This window comes from Girardinichthys multiradiatus, chromosome 8, assembly GCF_021462225.1.
Source record: "Girardinichthys multiradiatus isolate DD_20200921_A chromosome 8, DD_fGirMul_XY1, whole genome shotgun sequence".
In the NCBI taxonomy this organism is placed as follows: Eukaryota; Metazoa; Chordata; class Actinopteri; order Cyprinodontiformes; family Goodeidae; genus Girardinichthys; species Girardinichthys multiradiatus.
In genome coordinates, this window is record NC_061801.1 from 18,945,346 (window position 1) to 18,969,333 (window position 23,988).

General features: G+C 37.1%; 1 protein-coding gene across 2 annotated transcripts in view; it reads left to right on the forward strand.

Moving 5' to 3' along the window:
* The first annotated feature begins 298 nt into the window (after positions 1–298).
* ccbe1 (collagen and calcium binding EGF domains 1) overlaps positions 299–23,988 on the forward strand; it is a 59,233-nt gene continuing 35,543 nt past the window's right edge. The window contains exons 1-2 of one of the 2 annotated variants that reach the window (XM_047372014.1): positions 299–565; positions 649–729. In XM_047372014.1, coding sequence (XP_047227970.1) covers positions 462–565; positions 649–729 — 185 coding nt within the window. In that variant the 5' untranslated portion in view covers positions 299–461. The remainder of the gene's footprint in view (positions 566–648; positions 730–23,988) is intronic. The other variant, XM_047372012.1, reaches the window with a different exon arrangement.

Consider the following 23,988-nt stretch of genomic DNA (forward strand, 5'->3'; position numbering starts at 1 on the left):
TAAAGCTACCATAGTCCGACTACTTGCTCTTTACGCACCACATTCTCACGTGCTGAAAACATAGTTGCAAGTGCATTTACAGCCGCGCGAGGGCAGCAAAGATCACCACGCGCTGCACTAACAGGAGCGCGTGTTTGTGCGCGCGCGTCTCCACATATTTTTAACCTAGGTATCACTCAATTAACTTCGTGGGACCTCGTGGGAACAGCTTTGACAGGTATTTTCTAGCCTGTCCTATTTATTTATTTATTTTTTAAACAACTCGTTCAACGAATATTAATGTGGAAGTTTTAGTGGTGACATTCAAAAGAATTAGGTAACATCTGAGGTCCTTTTGTCGGAGATTCACCATGGCTGGGTGAATGGGAGGGTCTGCCTGCCTCCTTCCTAACCTTACCCGCTGAAGTTAAAGCAGTGAGGAGGCAGTCGCTGCAAGCGTGGACCGTCGACAGACCGACGTCATGCTGCTGAAGCCCAACAGGAGTCCTCTCCTGCTCACCGTCACCTGCATGTGTTTCTCAGGAGCTTTGCTTTGGTCTTACCAGGAAGAGGACGCCAGTGAGGGGTAACTGTTATTGAGATCAGGTTTAAACAAACGGAAAAAACAATTGAAGTTAGTTCAAAAGTATATATTTTTTTCTTTTCCAGGGAGAAATGCTCTGAGAATAACATTTCAACAACAAAGTACCCCTGCGTAAAGTCGACCGGAGAAGTTACAACATGTTACAGGTACAACAAATTAAATGTATGTAGTAAAAGTAGAAAACTGCGAAACTGCAATGCATCTTGTTGCATGATGTTAATCTGAAATCTACTGTAATAAATCTAATCAAAAATAGATTGGTTGTCAATGAATTTCAATAGTGTTAAAGCCTCAATTATTCTGATATTATTACTGCAATCAGAAAACATTAATTCATCTTTGCTTTTTAACTGTTTCCAGTAAATAGCTTTCGGCAGAATTTTGTTAAAAATAAATGCTTTATGCATTGACTTATGTTGTGCTACATTTGTATAAAAATATGTGGATACCTCCATTAGAATGCTGCTTTGTCATTTAATTAACCTCTTGTGCCCTGACACTGGAGAGCCTATAAACAATGTGAATAAATCTCTATGGATTAAATTGTTAGAAGCTAACTTTCTTTAGTGCTCAGAGCCTCACAAGCATAATGAAAACTTACTGCTGATTCTATAGAGTTAAGCTGTTGTTTTCTAAGAGATACTTGGAAATCCACTGACCTAATGGAAAACTTCATGGTTAAAATGACTCACACGTGACAAACAGTATGGATGTGGTTTAAAGCAACATTAAACAAGCATTAGTATTCATGTTTGAAAATAAACCTTCCAGAAAGATGAATCATTTCATGAAAACAAAAGCTGCAGAAATGCTACTGTAACATCTCCAAACCACTTCTTATGCTTTGCTTTGATTATAAACTTTTAAGGGTGCTTTAACCTTGTTTGGGGTAGCTGATGAATGGTCAAATGGAATGGAATAGGCTATTTACAGACTCATTTTGATTTATGTTAAAGACAAGTGTGTTTTTACTTCAGAAACACAATCCTAAAACTTAGTTAGGGAGCAAATTTCAAACATGTTTCAAAGATCTTAATTTATAGCAAATTGACATCCTCAAGTCCCATTTAAGGAAAGATTTTTCAAGCTAAATAAACAACAGGTTTTTGGGTATCTTTTAAAGCTTTTGCATTGCTTAACCGGCCTCTGGCCATGGTTAAGTGACATCCTGTTTGATCGTCCCATCTAAATCACGCTCTAAACATAATGATGTTGGCTTATGGTTATTGGCTGCAACCACAAGATGTTTCCCACACTGTTTATTTAAAGAAGAAAAACTGCTTCAGCTAAAAGCCTTGATAATGTCTCCCAGGGTGCATGTCAAGTCACCTGCACAGTGTGAGCTGAAGACTAAGCCAACAATCCCCTGGATCATCAGTTAAAGGGTCTTATAGAGGGTACGAAAAACTATAAAGCGTGCCTTGAATTTAATTGTATCTATGTGGAAATTCCATACTGCATGTTTCTCCACAAGAGCTAATGCGACTGGGCATTTTTTAAACATGATTTAAGTTGGCAAACTTACATTGCTGAAAAGGTATCTATGCTTGTGGTATTCATTATCTTGGGAACATATAATTGCAGACTTATGAATTCCATCTGATGAAGTTTACCCCCAGATATAAACCCTGACATTTTTCACATTTTGTAACATTACAATCATTAATGTCGGTGTATATTTTAGTGGCATTTTATGAGATATGCCAACACAAAGTAGCAAACAATTGTAAAAGTAAGGTATATGGTTTTAAAATGTTTTAACATATTAAAAACTTTAAAAATGTTGCATGCTTTTGGATGCAACCACATTAGTGAACAAACAGCACACATCTCACAGAGCACAGTTCAGTCTATCATCTGAAAATAGAAAGAGTATTTCACAACTAAAAACCATCCAAAACACAGTCATCCACCTTCGCTAACAGGCCAGGCACGTACATCCTTAATCAGAGAAGTTAACTTGAGAAGATGCCCATAAAACCTCTGAAGGAGCTGAAGAAATTCTAGGAAACTATTAGTTGTGAGCTTTATTTTTAAGTCTAGCGTTTATGCAAAAGTGACAATAAGAACCCATAAGACACCTGTTTATAGTTTGGCAAAGGTCATGTAGTGGAAACAGCAAACACACAGCCAAGAGGTCCATCGTCACACTGAAGGAGCTGCGGAGACCCACAGATCAGGTGGAAGGATCTGTTGATATGACTGTTATCCTCAATGTACAGTTAGGCATTAGTCCTCTACAAATCCACTCTTTATAGAAGAACAACATGAAAGCAATTGGTGAAAAAAGTCATAAGAAGTCTTCTTTTGAGCTTACCAAGAACCATGTAGCCGACACAGCAAAGAAAGATGACGTTCTAGTCAAACGGAACCAACATTTAAACTTTTTGACCCACAAGAAAATGTTATGTGTGGTGAAAAACTAACAGTGCACACAATCCTTAACATGCTATTTCTGGGGTGAAACATGGGGGGTGGGGTGGCAGCATCATATTTTGGGAATGCTTTTCTTCAGCTGGGATGAAGAAGCTGATCAGAGTTGATTGAGAAATGAATGGAGATAAATACAGGGTAAGATCTAAAGTACGTGAAACTCGGGTGGGGACTTGCCTTCAAGTACTTAAATGATCAGCTTAATTAAATGTGCAGCCTAAGCTATAAAGGAATGGTTTCGATCAAACCATATTCATGTGTTAGAATAACCCAGTCAAAGTTCAGACCTAAATCTAATTAAAACTCATCATGAACATTACATTTCATGACCTGAAATGTATAATTCCTAAACAATCTCCATCGAATCTGACTGAGCTCATTAGCAGAAATTTCATTCTCTAGATGTGTAAATCCAATAAAATTACACTCCAAAAGACTTAGCAAAAGACGCTTCTACATAGTATCAGGAGACCTGTACACATGCATGTAACTCTTATATATACGCCTTTATTTTTGGTCAATCAGGAAAAATATAAAATAGAGTGTTTGGTGTGTGAATACTTTTGCAAGGTACTGTTTATTTGCAATAATTACTGAACTTGTTTTCTGAGGAAATCAATCTCTGATAAATCGATTTCAGAAGTTTTAAAAAGACAGAACAAAAGACACATACTGTGGTATGTGTTATGCAACAGCATGTAGAGCTTAAAGTTTCATTCTGGAGCTATTTATCATGTTGTGAAAGGAAGCAGAGGAGACACCAGAGAGTGGTGCCAACTCAGGCCTCCTCTTTTTGACTCTTTCACTTATTCCACACAGAGATAGTTTCGTTCGGGTTCTTCTATTTTAGAAGGTCTAATGTGCCGAGATTAAGCATTTTCAGCCTGCAGGCTCTGTGCCTGTATTCACAGTTTTACAGACCATGGAGGTAAATGTGCTTGGCTCAAAAATAAGATGTGAAAAGAAAAAAAAAAAGGAACCTGTAGGTTTTCTGTTCCAAACCTCCTTAAATCACAAATGCCTGTGATTGCAACATAATACTTTGCTTAAAACCAGTGACGGGCTTGATTAAGATGATAAGCTGTGAGCTGTTTGTCCCACTTTGGCAATGCTTTCTGAGCTGAGACCCGCTGCGTTTACGCAATGAATTGCCCAAAGATCAGTTTATGATCATTATTTCCAGTAGTGTGGCTTATCTGCATAAAGATTTTTGTTTCTGTTCTTTTTTTTCGGTCTGTTGATAATTGCTGGCTATGCTACGGTATGTTCTCTTTTTATAATGTATTTTTCCACAACCACAATCCCTGCTCCAAAAACCCATTACATTGTAGGTCCAGAGAACCTTTTGTGTGGTTTCTAACAAAAAACAGGATTACAGGGATTACTGAATAGGCTAGATGACTGTAGTAAGAGTAACTCTTTATCTGAATCCAGGTTGCAGCATTACTGGCCCTCAAATTTATCTTAGAATTTATCCAGTTAGCTAAATAACTCAGAAATAAGGAAAATATCCATCATAGTGACTGTTAGAAAACATCAAGTCTTTGCACTTTTATTGCACCGTGTTTAGGCGAGTTCCCAAGCCTCTAACAATCCAAGAAAAAAGCCAGATCCAATGTGTTAATAATCATCAGGAAGGAGCCATATTAATAATCTTTGTTTATGACCTCTCCTGCAACACAAAAGTCCATAAAACACAAATTTCACTAACTTGATTTATTATGTTTACACTGTCAGCTTTAGCCATCCTGTAAAGGAAATGCTTCTCTGGAGAAGAACCAGAGCACAGTCAAAGTCAGACTTGCCTCTCTATACCCCCAGGATACATACTTGGTGTGTGGCATGAGTAATTGTTGCTTTGTTACTTTTATAAACAATTATGGAGGTACTAAATATTTTGTTATGTTTCATTTACACTCGTTGTTATAGGAACTCAGGGGGAACTTTGGTTTTGGGAACAAAAAACTGTGAGACATTTCAGTAATGCATAGATTCCTGTTCATTTCCCTCTGATTTTAATGCAAAGAACAACAGTTAAATGTTTTTATCAGTGTGTCTTTTCAATCTAAGTGTTGCTTTTCTGTTAGCTTCCTCTAGTTCGGAAATTTGCTAAAGAAACTAAATAGATTAAGTTGATTCATATTATTTTTCCCACATTGACTCAAAGACAGAGAGGTTCCAGTCAAGTGAACACTTAAAACTGGTTATTCATCTTGGCCACAAGGCCTAAACTCTCTTTTGTTTCCTTTAGTTTCATAAAATCTGTTTTTCACATTAGATTTAAATTTATTCCACACCTTGGAGTAACTGTCTCTGCTGGACTTCCTCTCAGGGTACCAATTCAAATATCTTTCAGTATTAAAAACTACATCCTTTTTTTGCCATCACCATTCCTCTAGTGATCATAACTCTATTAAAGACATTTTAGCAACTCTGAGGGAGTTCAGCATGTCCCAGTAAGAACGTGTATTGCTCTATTGGTCTACAGCATGTCTGATGATGATATAAATGTTTTAACCTGGCCCAGACTCGGCCCAGATTTATAGATGGTATATGTCTGGCATAATTTGGAAGTTTTTTTTGTTGTTGGAAAAACATGTAAGTCCTCATGTCATAATATCACAGAACAAAAGTGTAATATGTTTCATTCAATTATTCCTTAATGGACAAGAAGCTGTTTAATAGGTTGTAGAATCTTGAATAGATGCCTTGAATTGTTTTAACTTGTTGAGTGTTTTATGTTGTCATATGGGAAAATAAAAATTAATTAATTAAATGTATATTCATGGAGATGCTGGTTTGATCATTTAGGCTATAACATTAATTGTTATTATTATATTTATACATAGTCATTTGTTTAGATAATGAATTATTAGATATTAGCTGTGTACAGTACCTTGCTAAAGCATTCTCCGCCATTAAATTATTTAGTTTTTGTCACACGACAACCTCAAACTTCTGTGTATTTTATTGGGATTTAATGTAATAGATTAACACAAAATAGCATATAAGTGTGAAGTTGAAGGAAAATGATGTTGTTTTTTTTATGTTTTACTAGTAAAAATCTGAAAAGCATGATGTGCCTAGCATGTTGCACATTAGAGATGGTGTGTTCAGGGTGAGTTACAGTATTACTTTTCCATCACACATAACAGTTTCTGTGTAGGTCAAAAGGTTCAGTTTTGGTCTCATCTGACCAGAGCACCTTGTTTCACATGTGTCCCCTGCATGGATTGTCCCAAACAGGGCCCATGTGGCTTTCTATCGGTAATGATTTTCTTCTGTTCTGTCTTACATAAAGAGCAGATTTGTTAAGGGCGTGACTAATACATGTCTTGTCAACAGATTCTTCCACCCGAGCTGTGGATCTCTGAGTTACCATACACCTCACAAGTCCTCCCTGTGAACTGTCAGTTCAGGGGTATAGGCATGTCTTGGTAGTTTGCAGCAGCGCCATACCCTTTGCATTTTCAGATAATAGATTGAACAGTTATTTTGGGCAACCAAAGGTTTGGTTTGGCTTTCAGCAACTATTGATATTTTCATTATTTAATTATTAACAAAATCATTAACAAAGTTGAATGTTTAAAACTTTAGCTAACAACTTTCAGTCTCTCAGGTATTGTCCTGTAAATATCAGCTCTATGTGGCAGTATTATAGAACAACAGGTGGAGTGAATTTGAGCACTGGCATTTTCTAACAGCAAGCCCTGCACAAATATTAAGAATAAACACAAACAAGGACTTTCCAAAATATAAAAATGTATTTATAGGTCAATGAGCAAACTATTTAACCAGGCTAATAACATTTAACCAGGCTACAAGGAAAAATGAAAATAATGAAGAAAACTAATAAACTAACAAGCTCCTTGTTAGAGAACCGCAAGATGTGCAAAAAGTACTAAAACAATGAACAGTTGAATATGGGCATTCAAACGTTTAGATCAGGTCACATTGCGTTCACCTCTAAAGGTTATAGTGCATTTTAGATTCATCCTGAAATTTCAAATGAAAGCCAAATTTCTGTAGCGTTTTGTGAAAAGTGAATGTCTGCAGGGCTCAGATCAGTGCTCTATCGCCATTTGTTTTATAATACTTCCGCACTGGGCTGGTGTTCACAGGACAATCCCTGACAGACTGAAAGTTGTTTAGTAAAAATAAAAAATTCAAACTTTTTTTTATGATTTTGTTAATATATATTAATTATAATTATTAAATCCAAACAAATCATTGTTTTACAACAGTGCTATGATATGTTCAAAGCTCGGGATATTGTTTTATAACCTAACCCTGCCTTAAACGTCTTCACAACTTAATCTTTGACCTGCCTGCTGTCTTCCTAGGTCTTCATGATACTGTTTGTCAACTAATGTTTTCCATCTAACCTCTAAGGCCTTCACCGATCAGCTGTATTTATACTGATCTATACTAATGACATTTATAAATCAGTTGACTTCTGAAAGCATTTGGTTGGACTAGATTATGTTCCAGGACACTTTCAGATTATTTAGTAAAGCATAAAGGCATATGAACACTTTTACATTGCTCTGTATTTGTTTCACTTATCAGATTCAAGGTCTCTGAAAAACTGAAGAGTCCAAAATCTCCCAACTTTGATATATGAGTCACATTTCAGAAGTGGTGAAAATAGCTAATTATTTTGAGGAGTGGCAACAATGTCAGCTGTTGAGTTATAGCATTTGAAAGGCAAGAATTCATCATGATTAGGTCAACAAGTTGTCAAATGAAAGAGCATAAAATTAGCCCAAGCTGTTTCTCAATAACCCTTAAAAGAAAACAGCCAGTGAGAGCTAACGTTGACAAAAAAACAAACATTTGCTGAGATAACGGCTTACAGGCATACCGATCTAAAATACCTTTAATGATTTACAACACCGGGTCAAGTTTTTGATTTCTGTGCAGTGATAGTATAGTATAGTAGAGTGATAGTATAGTGATAGTATACTATAGTGATAGTATAGTATAGCATAGTATAGTATAGTGATAGTATAGTACAGTATAGTATAGTATAGTATAGTATAGTATAGTATAGTATATGTTGCTTGTATGATTTTGTTTTATCTTCATGCGGGTATCCCTGTTCATAAAATGCAATAAAATGTCCCCCCATTTAGGAACTATGTTTGAAATAGGTGTCTATATGTATAGAAACACCCCACAAAGAGAAACCACATCTTTGAAATGATGCATAATGTCCTGTCAGAAAAAAAGTGGCATCAACATCTGTTTTCTATCAATGGTCAGAAAGAGAATATGAAGGCTTTCAACTGGAGCGAACTGCTGGTGTAGAGATTGTACTGCGGATTTAAGGAGTTGACATGGACATTTGGTTTTGCTCTTCAGTGACAGCTCCCACACAGTTAAACATTAAATGGATGTAAAGTCACAAAAAAGGAGGTCAACTGTTGTGTCAGACGATCTCATTCTGTCTGATTCAAATCCTGCTGTTCATCAAAGGGGGGAATATATTAAAGACTACCTTTCAAGAACACGTTTTAAACCTTAAAATGTATTTTTAACACAGGATGAAAAGCCAAATAAGCACTCACCACTGTGGATTTCAGCTTTGAATCTTTAAAAGGACTTTGTACTTTTTCAGAAAGCCAAAATCAGACACTTGGTGTGTTCTTTACAGAACATTAGAGCAACCACAGCTGAATATTTGCAGGGACTTTGCTTTTAAAGTGCTCAAACAGAAAAAGCAGAGCTTTCCATACAGTCATCATGGATATAAATCTCAGGGATTTTGGCTCCTAATAGTTCATTTAAACTGTTCTTTTTCCAGTTCTGAGTTATTGTCAATTAATTAACCCCAATGAATTTCAAAAACAAGAATTGGATTCACAAGTCTGAGGTTATTGTGAATTTTCTGTAGTTTATATAATAGTACATCTACATGAGATATTATTTTAATGTTATTCAATCTATGTAAAAACAAATACAACATTGGTTCACAGTGAGTTTTGTAGAGAAGCATCCTGTTTTACGAAACAAATCTGATTTATAAAGGTTTGGTGACCTTGCCATAAGTAAACCGTCAGTAAAAGGATTAAGGGAGTTATCCTATTCGTGGTTAAAAGAAGCCACAGTCTACAGTCTAAAGGAAACTGTGGTTGAACAGTGGTATTGTTTGGCAGATTCATTCATTCCCCTCATCCATTAGAGAAGATTTAACACTCCTATGTCTGTTGAAACAACTGATACTGTAGTATTTGTTGGAAGGAGTGTCTGCCTGCCTCAGCACATTATCATGGCTATAAATCCATCTGTCTATAAATAGCTTGTAAGAAAGCTATTAGATTACACACATTACTATTAATATTGATCTCTGTAGTTCTACCAACATTGCACAGACTAGCACAATATTGTCCTCCCTGCGTTCATTTGATTGAAAAAGGAGAATTTGAGGTTTCCTTTTTCTTTGCACATTTTGCTGAAATTAGATAAAGTCAAAAACTGTATCAAATGTTTCTTTTGTTTTACTTTATCCTTCATCTAAAAACACAAGTAGGGTGGCTGGGGGCCTTTCTTGTTGCAGGTTATGGTACAAATTGGCTCAGTTCTTTCCTGTAGTTCTCTACAATGCTTATGAAAGATAACAATAGAAAAACGCATTTTAAAATATTTTTCAGTTGTATTGTGTTTTATTTTCATGTAAGTGTGCTATTTGCTTTCTAATGAGCATATAGTTACAATCAGGCTATTGCATGCTTCACTTTCTTGTTTGGTTATTTTTGCTCAGTAAAGGTTTTGATAAATTATCTGCCCATGTCCCACTTTTAAAAATACTTTTGTACAGGTGGTAATATTTGCACCGGCACATGCAGATATTGGCTTTAGATCTCATTTTATTACATTGTCACTTTGAAATGGTGATTTTTCTCTAAAATCTCAGTTTTTAAACCTAAAACAATATTTCGAGATTTGCTGTTGTAGTTTATACATTCGTTTGCCACATGTTCTTTAGTCAAATTACTATCAATCATTTATAAGCAGGGGTGAAAGTAGCTTTTAGTCTTGCTAAAGGGGGGCCGGGGAGGCACTGGTAGCATATATATATATATATATATAGTGGGAATGACATATACAAGTCCTGCACAGTGGTCAGAGGGATTTTAAGCCATTCTTCTTGCAGGATAGTGGCCAGGTCACGACGTGATACTGGTGGAGGAAAACGTTTCCTGACTCGCTCCTCCAAAACACCCCAAAGTGGCTCAATAATATTTAGATCTGGTGACTGTGCAGGCCATGGGAGATGTTCAACTTCACTTTCATGTTCATCAAACCAATCTTTCACCAGTCTTGCTGTGTGTATTGGTGCATTGTCATCCTGATACACGGCACCGCCTTCAGGATACAATGTTTGAACCATTGGATGCACATGGTCCTCAAGAATGGTTCGGTAGTCCTTGGCAGTGACGCGCCCATCTAGTACAAATATTGGGCCAAGGGAATGCCATGATATGGCAGCCCAAACCATCACTGATCCACCCCCATGCTTCACTCTGGGCATGCAACAGTGTGGGTGGTACGCTTCTTTGGGGCTTCTCCACACCGTAACTCTCCCAGATGTGGGGAAAACAGTAAAGGTGGACTCATCAGAGAACAATACATGTTTCACATTGTCCACAGCCCAAGATTTGCGCTCCTTGCACCATTGAAACCAACGTTTGGCATTGGCATGAGTGACCAAAGGTTTGGCTATAGCAGCCCGGCCGTGTATATTGACCCTGTGGAGCTCCAGACGGACACTTCTGGTGGAAACAGGAGAGTTGAGGTGCACATTTAATTTTGCCGTAATTTGGGCAGCCGTGGTTTTATGTTTTTTGGATACAATCCGGGTTAGCACCCGAACATCCCTTTCAGACAGCTTCCTCTTGCGTCCACAGTTAATCCTGTTGGATGTGGTTCGTCCTTCTTGGTGGTATGCTGACATTACCCTGGATACCGTGGCTCTTGATACATCACAGACTTGCTGTCTTGGTCACAGATGTGCCAGCAAGACGTGCACCAACAATTTGTCCTCTTTTGAACTCTGGTATGTCACCCATAATGTTGTGTGCATTTCAATATTTTGAGCAAAACTGTGCTCTTACCCTGCTAATTGAACCTTCACACTCTGCTCTTACTGGTGCAATGTGCAATCAATGAAGACTGGCTACCAGGCTGGTCCAATTTAGCCATGAAACCTCCCACACTAAAATAACAGGTGTTTCAGTTTCATTGTCCAACCCCTCACCTGTGTAAAATCTCCCAGTCCATTAAATCGAATGCACTGATCTCCTTGGCAACGTTCTGTTTTGGAGATAAGTGCGAAAATAACTATATTTATGAACAGATTAAGTTGTGTTTTAGACTGCCTATGGGTAGCAGATCTGATCTTCTTTGTGTGCTCGTGAATTTTTGCAGCCGCAACTGGTTCTGGATGACGGCTTCATAGAAGACAGCCGTTCTTCCTTCTTCCCGGTACTGTGTACCGGCGCAGAATCGTTTAGTTGAACACAGTACTGGACCGTACCGGCTCGCTTTCACCCCTGTTTATAAGCATAATTTTTGGGTATCAAAATTTATTTAGATGTATCCTAGTATTTCACCTAGAACCAGCTTGTCATGAATAACTGCAAAATGTCACAATTCACATAATGTATTAAGTTAAAACTGTTCCAGAAATTGAGTAAAGTGGTTCTGCAGAACTTTTTTCTGTCTAGCATTAATATTCTGGGTCACTACACATCCATCCATCCATCAGGTAGCTTTTTTCTAAAATGTTATTCTTTTGGCATTACATTTGCTCCTACTTTACATTGAATGGGAAATAGCTGTTTAGTCATCCTGAGTGAAAGACTTTAATAGATGAGGAAGCAGTTGCTGGAACTGCTTCCTCTGCTCTGAGTTAGATATAATGAACCATAAATGATCATGGTCAGAGCAGGGGAGGACTTGTTAGTGTTAAGGAGCATTTTCTGATGACTGATTTAGAGCACAAACACATCCTGTCTCTTCAGCCATAGTGTTTTGATTTCCTGCTCCTAATGAATGAAACATTTTTCAGATATCAGAGTTTAAAACCCTTCTGTCATATTTTTATTTATTTATGTTGCAGTATGTTATCTCATAAATTAGGAATGGGAGGCCTTTTTGTCCTTCTTTTCTTTTGTGTTTGTTAGTAATTAGAAACATCAGTTTGTCTTCAAATGCTCTGATTCTAAACAAATGTTTTTGGCATCATAATAAATAGCGTATTTGGATTTGTTTTCACTTGCAGCATTTTCTCATCTCTTTGCATTTTAAAAAGGTTCCGGTAAATAGACCATGTTTTTTCAATAGTGACTTCAAAATGCTTCACAGCATGTTTTAATGCCTGGAAGTCCAGTTTTATGACTCTTAGATGTTAGATGTAAATTATCTGTCTGACACTAGAAGGTATTTCAGGATGTTATGGATTAGGAACTGTGTCTTTGCATTTTCCTGCTGAATATCTGTTTCCACTGTTCTGGCCATAATATATGTTTTGAAACCCCTAAAAGGTCATACATCTTGCACAAATTGATTTGTAAGATCTTGCATGTTCCAGGTGCCGTTTCATATTCAGCTTAAACCTTTAAACTAACGGGCACTTATCCTTATTTTAAATTACTACTCAACAATTTTTGAGATATTATGGTTTCTTAAAAACCCACTCTTGTTTCTTTTGGCAGACTCTCAGCAAACCGTCTGTTTCTTTCCATCGGGAACTGTTGTGTGGTCACGTTTTGGTCATGCTGTGGTTTTGCAGTGGTTAGGTGATGCAGTGATAAGTAGTCTACAGTCTGCGTTTTTTTTGCCTCTGTGCTCTCAGTCGGCATATCCAAGCCTGCGCCCTATGTTGCTTTAACATGTTTTTTTTAATCTACCCTTAAACACATTAGAAATACATTAAACCATGGGTACAATTGGCATGAAATGATATCTGTACTGCATTGTCTTGTGTTAATCCTTTTCTTTTTCATTTCTAACTAGGACTTTTGAAGACTTAATTTATACTCCCATTACAGAAAATTATAAGCAGCTAATTTATAAACCCTAAAGGACAGCAGTTATAGCTAAAGGATATGTTTTTCTTGCACCAGTGAACACGCATCTCTATATATCAGTCATTTTCAAATTGTGAACAGATGGAACATTCAATGTTAATAACAGATTTTTGAAGAGGCAGCTCATGTTTAGTGGTTCTTAGCAGCACAGATGTTTCTCCCTCCCTAGAGAGTTTTGCTCATTCACCGCTGCATTACAATATATGTGAGTCGGTTTACAGTTCATTTTCAACATATTCACTGCTACCCACACCTTGGATGTGTTAGTCCACCTGTCAAGTCTTTGTTATACTTTAATTGTAGAGCTGCATTTTGCCTGTCTGCTTAAATGTGTCTAGCATTCATCTTCCATCTCTGTGCTCTCTCTATTTTGCATTAAGGAAGGTGTAAGTGTTTTTCTTTGTAAGGTAACCCTCACATTAAGAGGCATTACTTTAAATTATAACTTGAGTTAACCACTATTGACAAATGTTTGTATGGAGCTTCTGGGCACTGTATAAGATTTCACTCTGGCTCTAAAATAACATGGAAACCATAAAGTCTCAAGTGGGCTAACATGCTCCATATTTTAGTTACCTCGCTCACTGCATGTCATTGGAACATATGAAAAGCATAAAAGTAGAAGTTTTTTCAGGCAATGGTTATATCCACGATTAAGGGTCAAGCCTGTGTTGTCTGTCCTGTATTGAATGCAGTTCTGTTCACTGACTTAAAATATTGGCAACCTTACAGATTTGTTCTGTTTTTTGCTTTTTTTTTTGTCCGTCCTGTTGTTTCAAATCACCAGGTTAACTTTAATATCGGACAAAGATAAGTGGAGTGCCTCAGTATAAAAAAAAGCAAAGTTTAAATGAGAATTTCATTTACAGAGGGGATAAAAAATCTATCCAAACAGACCTGGCCCTATTTGGAAAAGTAATTGCCCTCTCTGTCAAATAATAAATTAACTCCAGTTAACCACATGATAACATGATATAAGCTAAAAGATCACAAAAAGCAACACATCACGCCCCATTCTAAAATATTAAGAACAGATGTAAAACAAAGTCAATAATATGTGTGACCCTGCTGACCTGGTATTATCATGCATTCTGGTTGAGCAAGATAAATGTATACTACCTTAACATGGACACCTTGATCAGCGCCTGATGTTAAAATTCTACTTCAATGATCAGATCACTGTTATCCGCGTCACATGCAAATACGCATTTAACCACATCAAAGGTTGGACTATAAACCCCTGAGCAATCATCGGGTGGTCTGTTGATCCTTCTGAGCCATCTTGGCTACATTCATTCACTTGAATTATTCAGACGTCAAAATGGCTGAGTTATCTCCTCTACAGAATCTTTTTTCTCACAGGTGCAACTAAAGCCACTATTCCACACAGACCACAAATATTGCAAATCACCAAGAAGTGCTAAATTGTAGGATTCACAAGGATTCTTAGAATGTTGCTAATTGTTATGACGCCCTGACATTAAGTGACGACACTGGTACGATAGATAAAAATAAATCTTGAGGTTCGGCTTCATTCACACAAATATTGTCAAAAACCAGTACTATTTACACTATTAAAAAGACAAATGTTAGGAATGAGTTAGGAATTAGTTAACAATAGGCCAAATGCATCTAAGAGACATATATGATTACATTTGAATTCCTTACTATTGTTGACAATTTGTGGGATTTTCCATCAAGATATAATAAAACGCGATGAGGTTGTGGCAGGAATTAATATTATTTGAATAATGACTATTGATATTTAGAAGTTAAAATGTTTTAAGTGATATGATTGTTTTTGTCAATAAAATGTAGAAATTGAAGTGCTTGTTTTTGGACATAATAATAATGTAATAATTGAATTTGTCTTTGATTTATAGTTATTTGTTTTCATTATTTGTTTTTTGTTTGGTTTTTTATGTTTTTATGAATTATCTTCCTCATATCTTATATTTTAAATTTTTTTTTCAAGGGCAGAAGAGAGATTTGGGCAGTTTTAAGGGGTACAACAGCCCTGAGTGGTCAAGACAATGCTTCACGAATCCCCGATTGAGTTAAGAACACATAAGAATTGGTTACAAATCAATTAGGAATTGGTTTTGATACCTCAGAATAAACTTGAAATTTGTTAAGAATTAACTCAGATGTTTTGGATTTGGGAGTTCAGCACCAAAACTTTGAATGGCCCAAAACCTTTGAAAGCTTTGTGACTCTGATAACCATTAGCAAGAACCATTATCATAAAATGGACAAAACATGGAACAGTAGTGAACCTTACCACGAGTGTCCAGCCTACCAAAATTACACAAAGAACTGATTGACAACTCATCCAGAGTGGCACCAAAAAAACAACAAATTACAGCATATTTAGCATTGTAGGACTCCCTTTCCTCAATTAAAGTCGGGGTTTTTTAATGCTCTCATATTAAGATATTTATTCTGTGAATAATTGTAACTAATTTAAATTACTAATAATCTCTTCAATATTCTTTTAGCTTTCATTTTTGAAGTAGAAGTCCAGTGTTTTCATGGTACCCTCTGTATTTAATGTATAACAGTGATATTTAGCCTTTTTCTGTTGTGAAGAAAGGTTTGCATTTGTATAACATGGAAGTGCTCATGGTGGTTTACAGTAACAGCCCACAGACAGCTGTGCTCCAAATAATTTCCTTAGGAGTCAGTTTCAGAGACGTCAGACACAGCTCACACGTGTCTGTAACTTTTTAAATGCAGCTTTTTCTTAAATGGCTGTGAGAGCTTTGTAACTTAACTGGTGACAGGAAAAGATATGGTAAGGTTTAGGACGTTTAATATTTCAGTTGAAGAGATCACAGTCAGATTTGATTTGTTTGACCTGGGAACACCAACTGTGAAAAGCTTTGAGAGTCAGAGGCTTGGACTGGTGAATCAGGCTGGTAGTGTTAGTATTTTTGTCCCTCAAACTTACTCTGCAGATTTTGTATTGGATTAGAGTCTGGAAATTTAGATCTTCATGGAAGAAGGTTGACTTTGTGTCTGGTAACCATTTTATTGGTCACCTATTTATTTTTGATGGTATGACAGAAAAGAATTGCTATGCTTTGTAAACAAGTAGTTGACATGTAATTGGCATGTAATAGTTGTTACAGAGACTTGAACATCCCAAGGTGCCTCTCTTTGTTGAAGTCCTTGTACGTCTGTACAAACCTCTTCAATGTGTGTGGTGGCACAGACTTTTTAGCTATTGCTCTGTCTTTATACATGGGTAGGTTTAGGCATTTTGTAGATATTTCCTGACTTCTGAAGATTAATATGCATCTGCCTTACTTGAATAGACTCTTATTCATTCTTCTTCATCCTATTGACTTGAAAACTCGCTCAGAGCTTATCTGCTTAGCTGTGTTGCTCACCTAGATGAAGCCACTAAAGGAGCTACTACTTCTGTTAACCTTTAGCTTTTCTTTAACATAGGAAGTAATCCTGAGTCAGCGCTTCTGTGTTTTTGGTGTATGCTCTGTCTTCTCAAACCCCCATTTGGTCACAGCAGATGTCCACTCACTCTGAGCCTGGTTCTACTGGAGATTCCTTCCTGTTTAAGTGGAGTTTTCCTTTCTGCTGTCACTACATGCATGCTCAGTATGAGGGATTGAAGCACAGTCAATGACACAATGCAAGTGAGGAGCAGTGAATGCTGCAAGTCAATGATTCGATGCAATCTGCTGGGTTTATTTGGATAGCAAATTTTTAAGCAGTTTGAATTATAGACTGAATTTAACAGCATGTTTGATAACTAGGATCAATTTGGAATGTCAGTCAGTCATTTTCTACCGCTTATTCCATAGTGGGTCACAGGGGAGCTGGTGCCTATCTCCAGCAGCACATGTGAACTCAATGCAGAAAGACCCCCGGCCGGGAATCGAACCCAGGAACTTCTTGCTGCAAGGCAACAGTGCTACCAACTGCGCCACCATGCAGCCAATTTGGAATGTATGTACTTTAATTGGAAAATGTCTGTATGATTAGATTGAATTGACTTTTATTGAAAAGTGACCTGAGACAACATGTGTTGTGAATTATTTTCCACTTTGAAAAGTAGCTCAGAGAAATGTGTCTATGGGTTCAGTGATATTTAATTGACTCTACAAATTTCTTCTTTTTATTTCTTTTTGTCACACCTACATGTTTAAGACCATCGAATATTTTTTATTATTAGATAAAGAGAACATAAGTTATCTTTGTTGACAGCAACTGCCATCAAGCACTTGCCATATCTATCAATGTGTCTATTGTATTGCTGAGGAGGAATTTTGGTCCTATCTCCCTTGCTTACTTGTTTGGATTCAGCCACATTGCAAGGTTTTCAAGCATAGTCAAGAATGATCTGTTTAAAGTCATACCACAGCATTTCAATCAGATCTGAACTTTGGCTAGTCCAGTTTAAAACCTTATTTTGTTTATCCATGTAGAGGTGCATATGCTGGTTAAGCTGGATGGATGGGCAATTTCCTTCAGGATTTATTGGTAGAGTGCAGATTTCATGGTTCATCTATTATTGCAAGTTGTCTAGTTCCTGAAGCAGTCAAACAGCCTCTGATCATCACCCTATTTCAGCCATGTTTGACTGTAGGTAGGATGTTCTTTGTTTGAAATGCTGTTAGGTAAATGTCAGATGAAACATGTTGAACACCTTCCAATTGTTAACCTTTTTGTGTCAGTCCACAGAATATATTCCCAAATACTGTATCTTGGGGATCATTACGGTGTTGCTAATTTCAGACAGGCCTCTGTGTTCTTTTTAGTCAGTAGAGTTTTGTTTAGTTCTCTCATGGATGCCAGTTTTGCCCAGTTTCTTTCTTATTGGTTCAATGCTCTCTTGGAGTCATGTTAGTAGGCCGGCCACTCTTGGGAATGGGAAAAAAAAGACTTTTTTCCCATAGGAACAGGTAGGCTTACATAGCAGGCTTTTTAAATGAAATAATCATTTGAAAACTGCATCTTCTATTTTGTCTGATATTGAAATGTGTTTCAAGATCTGAGACATTTAACTTTGTCAAAAACACAAAAACAGAGACAATCTGCAAGGAGGTAAGTACTTTTTTAAAGCATTGTACAACGCTGGGAAACAGGAAGTCAAGATTTACTCATCTTTTTTTTCAGACACTGTTTAAACTAAATGTTTTTATATCAATAATCTCAGCAAACAACCCCCCACCCCCGTGCATTTGTGCCTTCTTATGTTGAATTAAAGGCTGTACAGTCAGCTGTGTCAAGATTCTGTTGAATCTGCTGAGATGGATTGAGCCTTTTTATATGGGTTAATTTTTCTCTGCTCTGTTAATTCAGATGTTAGTGATTGCTCAAATCATTTGTTTAATTTTGCATAAACACATTACATCACCAGCTTTATTGCTTGCCACTCTCTCTCTTTCTAAGGTTACAACAAGAAATTGATTAAAACCCATTAAAAGGAAGAGTGAATGTGTGGATAAAAACCTTCATCTTCCCTTTCAACTTTTTCTTCTCAGAAACAGTTTTCTCCTCCTACCTATAGCATTACTTTCTCAGGGTCATCATTTTTGTCTTTTGTTTACTCTTTTCTTTGTGCTAATTATATTTTTTGTGCAGCTTGTTAACTTATGTTACATGTTTTTTTTCTGTCAACTGAAACATTACTTACAGTGCCATGCGAAAGTATTCGGCCCCCTTGAACTTTTCAACCTTTTGCCACATTTCAAGCTTCAAACATAAAGATATAAAATTCAAATTTTTTGTGAAGATTCAACAACAAGTGGGACACAATCGTGAAGTAGAATGAAATTTATTGGATGTGTCAAACTTTAACAAATAAAAAACTGAAAAGTGGGGCGTGCAATATTATTCGGCCCCCTTGCGTTAATACTTTGTAGCGCCACCCTTTGCTGCAATTACAGCTGCAAGTCGCTTGGGGTTTGTCTCTATCAGTTTTGCACATCGAGAGACTGAAATTCTTGCCCATTCTTCCTTGCAAAACAGCTCGAGCTCAGTGAGGTTTTTTAACAAATAAAAAACTGAAAAGTGGGGCGTGCAATATTATTACTTTCAGTGCAGCAAACTCACTCCAGACGTTCAGTGAGAATCTGGGCCTGGGCCTGGGCCTGGGCCTGGGCCTGCTTTTTGTCAGGAGGGACAGGGAAGATGGTCAAAATTGATGGGAAGATGGATGGGGCCAAATACAGGACCATTCTGGAAGAAAACCTGTTGGAGTCTGCAAGAGACCTGAGACTGGGATGGAGATTTATCTTCCAACAAGAAAATGATCCAAAACATAAAGCCAAATATACAATGGAATGGTTCACAAATAAACGTATCCAGGTGTTGAAATGGCCAAGTCAAAGTCCAGACCTGAATCCAATCGAGAATCTGTGGAAAGAGCTGAAGACTGCTGTTCACGAACGCTCTCCATCCAACCTCACTGAGCTCGAGCTGTTTTTCAAGGAAGAATGGGCAAGAATTTCAGTCTCTCGATGTGCAAAACTGATAGAGACATACCCCAAGCGACTTGCAGCTGTAATTGCAGCAAAGGGTGGCGCTATAAAGTATTAACACAAGGGGGCCGAATAATATTGCACGCCCCACATTTCAGTTTTTTATTTGTTAATGTTTGACACATCCAATAAATTTCATTCCACTTCACGATTGTGTCCCACTTGTTGATTCTTCACCAAAAATTTGAATTTTATATCTTTATGTTTGAAGCCTGAAATGTGGAAAAAGATTGAAAAGTTCAAGGGGGCCGAATACTTTCGCAAGGCACTGTAGATATATGCTCAAATGTGAAATCAGAGCCTATCCCAACACCCAGTGGAAAAAAATAAAAACCTCTCAAAATGTTGAAATTTACTTTTAATGGATGAGTAACCACAACTATGGGGTTTCGGGGAAACCCCAGCAATAAATTGTATTGCTTCACACTCAGCACATTTTTTGCCATAATGTGCACTCACCGAGTCTTTGTTACCATTGTGTCAGGAGAGAGGAAATTTAAACAAAAGGGCAAAAGTAAATCGCTTTCAAATTAGGAACAATAAATTGAGCGGAGAATTTAAACAACTTCAAACCATAATTTCTTTTTTTACATGAGGAGCCTTGTCATGGGTTATTCTATCAGGTCGGTGTGTCTTTCATGGTCAGTGAGAATTGTGTTCAAACAGTCAAAACCAGTAAGTCACTCTAATGATTGATCAAATGAGAAAGTGCTCATTTCTCTGACCACACATACGTTGTCTAACACTAGACAAAGATAGCATCATCAGAAACAGCTCATTATCAAAGGAACATAGTGGATTTCATTTAAGAGAATGCGTTGGTCTTTTTCTGGTAAAAGGCCAGTTAAATAGTTTGTTCTCTGTTTAGTTTTGCACTTATTTTTAGCTTTTGTATTTGCAAATTATGCCTCCATTTACCTCACATTATTTTAAATCTGTCAAATATGCTGTTCAATTTGCATTAAACTTTATAAAACGTTTTTATCTTGAGGTAAATATATTTTTAAAAATGTTTATGACTTACATCTAATGGAAACCAAACATTTAGTTTTTCTTTGAATATAACATAAGACCAATACAATGGGTTTCTAATACTGAAATGCTATGTTATGGCCATATTATGGCTTACAAAATCAAAGGGGAAACTTCTGATTTGACAATTGTCAGGGATGATTCACAAGCCATGCAGCTTGAGTCAGAGCTGAAGAACCAACACACTTAGATGTGTGGTTCTTTATCTTAGATATGAGCTATAATTGATGTATTTCTTGTTATAAACCACTCCAGAACCAGATAAATTAGGAGCATCTTGCCTGGGGTAAGGAGAAAAAGAACTGGACTGTTTTTCAGTGGTCCAAAGTCCCGTTTTAAGATTAAACCAGGCACAGAAGGCTTCTTGCTTGAAGTTCAGTAGAAAGTTTTCAGTCAGTGATGATTTGGGGAACCATGTCATCTGTTGTCTGCTGGTGGTATCACAGTGCTTCATTTGCCAACAAAGTGGCCTGACCCTTACTCCTCAGACAATAATTTGAGTACGGTAAAGAGGAAGATGAGAGACATCAGACCCAATAATGCAGCTGAGCTGATGGTCTTTATAAAAGCAACATGGGCTTCCTTAACACCACAGCAGTTCCACAGACTGATCACCACCATGCTCCACAGCGATGATGCATTAATTTATGCAAAAGCAGCTCAAAACAGGTATTGAGTGTATATACTGTCCAATTCATGGACATGCTTTTCGTAAGTTGATATTCTGTATTAAAAGTAGTTTTCATTGGTATGATATATTGTAGTTCTCGGAGAAACTGAATTTCAGGTTTTCATTAGCATAAACCTATAATCAAAAAGACTAAGAGAAAAAAAACACATTTGAAATGTATCCTATGTGACATATTATATACTTAATATGTCAGTCATTTTCTACCGCTTCTTCCATAGTGGGTCATGGAGGTGGGGTACACCCTGGACAGGTCACCAGTCCATCGCTGGGAAACACAGACACACACACACGACAAACATCCACACACACTCTCAGTCATGCCTAAGGACAATTTGGAGAGACCAGTTAACCTAACAAGTCATGTTTTTGGACTGTTGGAGGAAGCCAGAGTACCCACGCATGCACGGGGAGCACATGTGAACTCAATGCAGAAAGACCCCCAGCTGGGAGTTGAACCCAGGACCTTCTTGCTGCAAGGCAACAGTGCTACCAACTGCACCCCCGTGCAGCCCTCTATGTTCTATGTTTTAATTTACATTTAATAACTGAACTAGATTAACTTGGTGAGATCCACTTGTAAATAATGTAATGTTTTTCCTACGCTTGTTGGGCAAAAGTGCTACTCTTGTTTTTTTTATGGGTACTTTATTGTCATTGGTAAAATGAGTATTTACTTCCTGTTTAAGTATGTTGCAGACTGTTACTTAAAATCTTTCCCACAGAGCTGCTGGACTATCCAGTTATGGAAATTAATAGGTCTTTCTTCAACTCTCCTGTCCATCTTAGGCAAAATGTTCAGTACAAGAACCTGGTTCTGTTTTGATCTAATTATCAAGGGTGTTTAGTGACAAAGTTGTTGTTTTAGTGTTAAATTAATCATTTTGGTGCTTCCAAAACATTGTTAAAGATTGTTTATTCTTTCTTTTTCTTCAGTTATAAATTGTAGATTTTTTGAAACACAAACACTCTTTGCACTGGTAATTGTGACAGCAAAGCTCACAGTTGCCTTTTGACATTTTATTTAGTAAGTCTGTTAATGTTTTACAAGCACAAATCTAATTTTGTCAGCTTCTGTTCAGTAAAAAAAAAATCTTGTTCACCTCCTCCCCCATGTTGAGAATCATAGTTGGAGTGCCTTAGACTAAATTCATTTGTGTGGAAGTTTTTAAACAGCGAAGATGTTTTTGGCTGTCACGGCCTATTTAAAGTATGCCTTTCATCTCTACAACGCTAGTTAGAATGGGCTACCTCCACCACACAGATATAAAATAATCATGTTCCTTCAATTTAAGATTAATCATATGCCATGCCAAGGCATACATGTCTGTAATTACTTTTGTGATATCGCTAAAGGCACCAACACCCTTGACAGAGAATTTCAACTGCATCATTTGTTTATGCAGAAACATTTACTGTTTTACTAAAGATCCGCTGCTACAAACACTATCATAGCAATGTGCTTCAACCATTTCTGAGTGATGTATTTTTAACTGAACGGAAGTTTTTTAGAGCTTGGAGTTTTGGGACACTCAAAGGTATTCAGGCATTCAGACAATGTACTCACTTTGCTGAGTCTTTTTTGTCAAGGGATGGCTTCTTTGGATGCAGCACTGGCAGATGTGTCTCTGCAAATGTAATATTGATTTGTCTTTCTCTGGAAGCACAGATGTGTTGCTCAACTTTATCTCCTGTTTATCTTGACAACCAATAAGTGTTGCAGTGTTAAGGCTCATTTTGGCATGCAATTGGAGTTTGTGACTTGCATTATCAGACGTTTTATTACCAAATGATATTACTTGGGAATTCCCAGAACAAACATTCATACCAAAAGGATTTCCAGGTTGCAAATAGATCTTGAGAGCTGTATATTTATTTGGGCATATCTAAATTTGTTCCTGAGCACAATGCGCCTAGGAGTGAGGAATTTGCAATGCATTCAGCTTGGAAGGGAAACATTGAACAATCTGTCAATCTTTTGTTTAGTAAGAATATTTCTAAGGAGGCTACTGTCATGAAATTCACACAATATCTTAGTAACAACCCAAATAATCCAGATTTAAATGAATTTACCACAAGTAAGTGTATAAAATAATGTATGTGTAATAAAGTGGAATGACACTCAGAATAAGCACCAAAACTAAGAAGTTGACCAAAGGCATAGAAAATCAAGAAAATAGCTATAATCTGTTAAAATTACAAAGCATTGGCTTCGAGAGGCTCAGCATGGTTCTCATTTGCTCCCACCTTGCCGACTATGCTAGTTCAGCGGGGACTAAATGTGTGGGGATGGCCAGGGCATCTCTGACCCTTACCCACACACTGACACACAGATAATTCAGATGGTTGAAGGTCATACAAACACAAGTTACTATTACATCAATGTGGCTGGACTGAATGCTGGATCCAGTCTGGATTTAACAAAGTTCACGCAATTAGGATCTCGTCTTGAGATGTCCTCATTGTAGAGCAAAATCTGTCCTGGCACATGTAGGCAACCAGCTTCTCAATACGGTATGCCTGAAATGCCAAGATAGGACACATGAAAAAATAAATACATATATGAAACCAAAGCACAAAGTGAAGTTTGGAGGTGGAAACATCATGATGTGGGTTGCTTTTTAGCATATGGCAATGACAGATTCATATGAT